This window comes from Lineus longissimus, chromosome 9 (assembly GCF_910592395.1).
Source record: "Lineus longissimus chromosome 9, tnLinLong1.2, whole genome shotgun sequence".
NCBI classification, from domain to species: Eukaryota; Metazoa; Nemertea; class Pilidiophora; order Heteronemertea; family Lineidae; genus Lineus; species Lineus longissimus.
In genome coordinates this window covers 19,321,554-19,327,564 of record NC_088316.1, presented here as the reverse complement: position 1 = coordinate 19,327,564, position 6,011 = coordinate 19,321,554, and the positions used below count along the sequence as shown (strand labels likewise).

The 6,011-nt window shown below is 42.3% G+C and overlaps 1 protein-coding gene across 1 annotated transcript; it reads left to right on the top strand.

The window, feature by feature from the left end:
- The first annotated feature begins 1,757 nt into the window (after nucleotides 1-1,757).
- Nucleotides 1,758-5,650, top strand: LOC135493309 (uncharacterized). Its single transcript, XM_064780545.1, has 4 exons — nucleotides 1,758-2,494; nucleotides 3,801-3,956; nucleotides 4,358-4,531; nucleotides 4,723-5,650. The coding sequence occupies exons 1-4, from the start codon at nucleotides 2,399-2,401 to the stop codon at nucleotides 4,876-4,878; spliced, it is 582 nt and encodes a 193-aa protein (XP_064636615.1). The 5' UTR covers nucleotides 1,758-2,398; the 3' UTR covers nucleotides 4,879-5,650.
- Nucleotides 5,651-6,011: the final 361 nt, after the last annotated feature.

Here is a 6,011-nt window from a genome sequence, read left to right as displayed (position 1 = left end):
GCATGAATATAACTTTAGAAACGACTCATGCTCCTTTCTCCATACCTCACCTGCATTAACTCGGAAAGCACTGAATGAAAGGCCCTGAGGCTCAGGATGTGACTAAACAGGCATATAAATATCTTTTATCAAGACGCACTCGTATATCACTCGGATACGTTGAACACTTACAAACATTTACAAATGACTCAACTTGAAATATCTACATGTAGGCTACAATCAAAAATAAACCAGACGAGGAAGTCGGCGTTTTTCCCACGATTAACACCACACCTGATATATGTTTGAGATATTGACCGGCATATCATTCGTCGATTTTGCTTTTCTAACAAGTTAAGTGTAATGGTTTGTTTTAGCTTCAACATGTAGGTTACTGGGAATTGGCAAAAAGGAAATGCATGGCACACTGACCCCCAGCAATGCCGCGGAAATAAACCTGCGGAAATCAAACAGGAAAAGACGCAGACTACATGTACATTTGTAGATATGGAGAGAGGCGAGGCCTAAAAGTAAAATGGAAGCATGAGATAACATATACGTATTGTTTGGGGCGACTCTTCTTAGTTTTGCCAATATCATCAAAAATACACAAAGGCGAGCTTTCACCGTTTTTGATGCCCGCTTTAATTTATTGATATTTATACTGAGCTATACGCATGACCTTGTCCGGTGTGTCACGTCAACTGACAGTACATATGAATCAGGTCAATGTCATGTGTCATTAGGCAGGACAACGCGTCAAAAAAACTATCTTCAAGGATCCTTCTGGAAGGTAGGCATTATTTAAGGAGCTGTAGAGGCATGTTCCTAAAATATGCATTGTGACGTCAGTTCATGCATATTAATGAAGTTGTGACCTAATAACACGCATGCGCAGTGATGTGCTGGCGGAAAGTTAATAATGGCCGAAATGACAGATGTCATTTTTGACAGACCGGCTGTTCATTATACAATACATATGCATGTACGCATATATACCACATACGTATGCCTACATCATACATTAGACAAGTAATGTTGTAATATGGCATGCTATGGAATACTCATATGAATGATCGACATTGGAATTGTACTGTACTGTAGGCCTCCTGGCTATACACTGCTGTGACTATCTAACGTTGGACGATATTGTATCGCCACGTGTTATTGTTGACGGAAATGATTACAACCAATCGCATTGGTCACATTTTCTCATTTACTATGTGTGTTACACATATAATAAATAAAAAATCAATACGTCACAACTTCATTAATATGCATGAACTGACGTCATAAGGAACATGCCTCTAAAGCTCCTTAAATAATGCCTATCCTTCTGGAAAGAATATCGTCATGGCGTAATCAAATTTTGTGGACCAACTACCCACACGCCGTGGGACCTGCCGAAGACACGCGGCGGTAACAAATAGTACTACGATTCATATGGGTCAAGGTCACTGTTTTCAACTGAGGTTTGCGGCTCTTGAGCAGCATCAATGGGAACCCATAGATACAAGAAACTTGGCAGGACCCCACATTGTGGGACTGCACATGTCATCATAAACTCCCTATCTCGTGTACTGTCCCAAGTGATCACTGCTGATTGGACACACATCAGTGATAATTACATGACGCTTAATTACTCGCAATGACAATGAGCTGTGACTAACTTGACTATCTCTGACGTTTAGTCCAATTGGGTTAGCGTTATTTTGACTCATCCATTGAACCCGGTAATTAAGACCTAGGCCTATCCTAATTGTATGCCTTTTACACATGTCATCAGTCAACAACAGTTTTGTAGCAAAGCCGATCCTGTCTTTCCGTGTAGAGATACTTCACTGAATCGAGACGTCCCGCGGGGAAAGTTGACCATCCTGTAGTTCTAATAATAACTCCTTGGCTATTTTAGCATATGGATGACGGAGGCGTTTTGCCTTAAGGATTCCAAAACAGCCATCGAAAGCAGTGAATACCTTGCCGCTGTGTCAGTAACTTCCAGTTTTGCTTTCGTTATTAAAGGGCACGGGAGTAAAGAGCGCTAGTCTTTATGCCGGGTTTATTGATCCACGGATTGATCGAACGAATGGCTCCTCAACGTCTTAGCTGCATTCCTATGGTTGGTGGAAACTAGCAGTTGCCTTTACATCATTGATTGCCGATTGGGCTGCGTGGACTGGAACTGGAGCCACAGATAGGAAGCAGAGGAATTCTTGCGGCGTTATTGATATCCGTTTTCTCTGCTTAGAGTTCAGTACGTAAGGACAAGCGTGGTCTTCATGATGTGTTAGGTGACAAAATAGCTCAGCTGAACATCCACATCAATCTGACAACCACAGCATTAACTGAGTAAAATAGCCCTTTGCTATTGCGTTTGAGAGACCATTAGCCTACTATTAGCCGAACTTGGATCTCGCTTATGAAACTCACAAGGATGGATAGGAACACGAAGGAGAAACTGGTCTTTCATGTCATGGAGTTAAGGAATCTGGTAGAGAACATCTATGATCTATTCGTAAGTACATGTAGTCTGTATTTGTTGGTTATGTAGTAGGCCTGAGTTTTGACAGTATCAATAAATGTCTTTGATCAACTAATGGCACATATCAGATAAGTGTACTGCCATACACTCATAGAGATGACTGCCACTACGACATGTTTCTTGTTAGTGTGACTAGGCTAGCTCTCGAGACTCAATGTGATCTAATTTACACACTTGAGACACTCTAGTCCATTGGTCAAGCAGGAAAACTAATTAGGACAACACTTTGCCGACTTTGACTCGTAATATGGATACTGTGCTTATGACATAATGTCGATACAGAAGATGGCATGTGTGTTGCCGCAATAAATGCAGGTCCAATCCCACCATACAGCACAGGCAAAGGGACTTGGCGATAGCTCAGAGCATTGTTGGTTGCAAAATGGGAATATGTCACTCTTGACTGTACTACCATCATCATCGTCATCAATCAGTTAAGTAGCTTAGATCCTCACAGTTATGTTTGCCCTTTGAAGAATCTCCCGGCCATGCCACACATACACCACCAACTTTAGATAAAGTAACAATGGGTTGATATTGTTCTACGAAGTTCTGGATACCTTAGGTTTAGATATAGTTTCTCGGGTTTTGCCTTGTAGTCGAAAAGCAGCTGTTAAGCTAAAGAACCAACAAGTGCCAGGTGATTTTGTTGTAGTGTGATGTAAGACAATCTTTGTGGAATGTGGAGAATGAGTGTTTTTCATTAGTTGAATAATTAAGCTTCACCTTGAGTCAGTTTTCAGTTCTAAGTTGGCATTGAAGCATCGAGAAATCAATTCTGATGGTCATCATTATAAAAAAGGGGTTGCTGGTTGCAAAGACTTTGGAAATTCAGCACCTAATTTCGTTCAAAATTCTTCTTAACGCGGAATAAATTAAATTCAGCTTCAAACCAGAAATATCTGATTTTTATTGGTATGTGTTTCCTGATCTGTTTTAAATGATGAGGGAGACCGTTTCAGGTAGGTCTACCTGATCAGATGCTTTGATAACCCCGACCACTCTAATTACTCAGGTGGAATTCCTTCTCGGCAGCCTACGTTCTCAGTGATTCATGATAGTTTTTCAGCTGAAAACGAAACAGTTGCGAAAATATGTAAAGTAAACTCATAAACTTTGTCTCAGATATGTTACTTAGTTGTTAATGGCAGACGCTGACCGGAGAATGTCAATTTATTGGCATTCCATGTGGGCTGCTACAAGTAGTATCTTTGGAAGCACCATCAGGTTTCTTGGTAAACAAGTATATACAGATGGTCACCTCTTTTCCAACTTTCAGCACAAACACAGAAATGGACTCGTGCAAGAGACCATACCCATGCATGACGAAGCATTCAACTCAGTGGAAAAGTTTGTGGAGAACTTCATGCCCATGATCTTGTCTTCGATAAATCTCCCGAGGCCGTTAAATTTCAAGTCCCCTTTAAGTGAAAAGGTAGGTTCATGTCAATTACGTCCAGTCAGATCGGCTAAAAAGGTACGTTCATGTCAATTAGCATACGACCAGTCATATCGGCCGTCGATCCTTCACTCCGGCATCAGCATCAGTTACAAATACTTGGTTTGGTCAGGAAGAACCTTGAGGTCAGGGAACACATGCCTCATACATGTAAGGATCACCTAGCGGGCATCCAGCAAAATATCTTAAGGGGGGTCGAGTCGGATTTTCATACAGTTGGAAAAAAGCGCTTCCCGGATCCGATCCGATATGTGGCGCAGCTTTCGCTTCTCTGGTATTCGCCTCGCTGAGATAGAACCTTGTTTGTGGGCGATTAAGAGCTTTGCATTCCGTTGGAAGCACATACATGACGTGCACTTCCTTCTTTTCTATTGCAGAACTTCTCCACTGAATCACTGCGATTTCTGTCAGATCTGGAACAAGCCGCCTACCACCTCCGACAGATAGAGTCAGGGTTGGAGTACTACACGCGAGGACGAGCTGACATCATTGGCAACCTCGAGAGAATTGTTGTCTCATGTAAACAGACAAAGACCATATTACTTCAAAGGGTAAGACGGTAGAAAGTCACGAGTTGAATCTGCAGTATATGCTAAATATATACGCCAAGGCTAGGAAGCCATATTGTTTTTCAGGTAAAGCGACACAGACAGATGACAGCTCCCTCTTGTATCGAGTTTTTGGTATCAACCATTATGATTTTATTGTTGTACACAAATCGATTACCTACTCTATGTTTCAGGCATCCGATTTGAATATATCAGCAGAGGCCTACGCGCTATCGGTTGGCGAGGTACCCCCAGATGGTTATTTTGAGCAGAATGCCTATTATCTCGCAGTACTATACCATGCGAAAGTTCAAACTCAAAACATGCACAATACGTGTCAAAGGCTATAAACTCTCGGCAGGAGCGAACGTTTCAGCGCATGAACAAGACGTTTCTTTTTGCATTCGAAGGATGGAAGTATCCGTTCGAACAAAGGATACTAGTAGACACATGCCGTCACAATCATGAACTTCGATATTGAGTGCAATGCCTAGGGCAAGTCGTATACTACTAACTCAACCTCGCGCAGGCCTCAGAATCAAATTGGCGGATCCGTTGAAGGAATCGCTGCATTCTGATCAGTGTGGTCCTTTCAGAGATTCTCGAAAGCAAAACTTAGGGTAAAGTTCAATGGATCGTCGAATCAAACGTTCAATCAGCATCGAGGGCGTGCGGACGGCTATATTAGTGTTGATTCCTGTCGAATTTTGGTTTCGGAAAGCGGCGAATGACGTGTGTGCTTGCCGCTAATGATGCGCGAGGATCTCATACCGGTGATGTGGGGGACTCTTTCTCCTTATGTGATTTGCCATACCAAAGCTTATTGAGACCATTCGTCGGCCTTCCGGTCTAATCGTCCTCCAATCAGAATGAAATATTCTGCGGGTGGGCCAATCACTGGGCTTGGGGGAGAGGGGGGGGGGGGGTTCGGTCTCTTCTGTTTAGGTAGGGAATGATGGGCGCCCTGGTTATATGGGGGTGATCATCTTTGCACGCATGCCATCACATTGGTAAGCACGTCTACCCGAACTAGAAGAGCACATGCAGTCCCCGGTAAAGCTTACATGTAATGATAATAAATATTGATAGTTTTGTAGTTGTCCTTCAATAATAATTTATAGAACTGAGCAAAAATGTCGTTCTTTTATTTTAGCTGAATTATCGCGTGAATAACTGATGCACGTGTTCTTTGAGGCCGGAGCTAGAACCCCACAGTTCGTTAGTTGACCACCAGGTGATTCCACCTTTAACATTCCTCCCCAACACTACAAATACAACCTATGATGTGTCTATCTGGTGTTAAGATCTACCAGTCATCTGATTGGTAATTTCGTCATATAAATTGGTATATAGGATCAATAAATAATAATTGACAACAATCATGGGGCTGCCTCCTCTGGTTTCTGGAAGTATGTGAGCCGGCACTTTGCGATTAGCAACCAAGGATGCTTTGATTTCTTCTCATTGACAACTACACTCATTC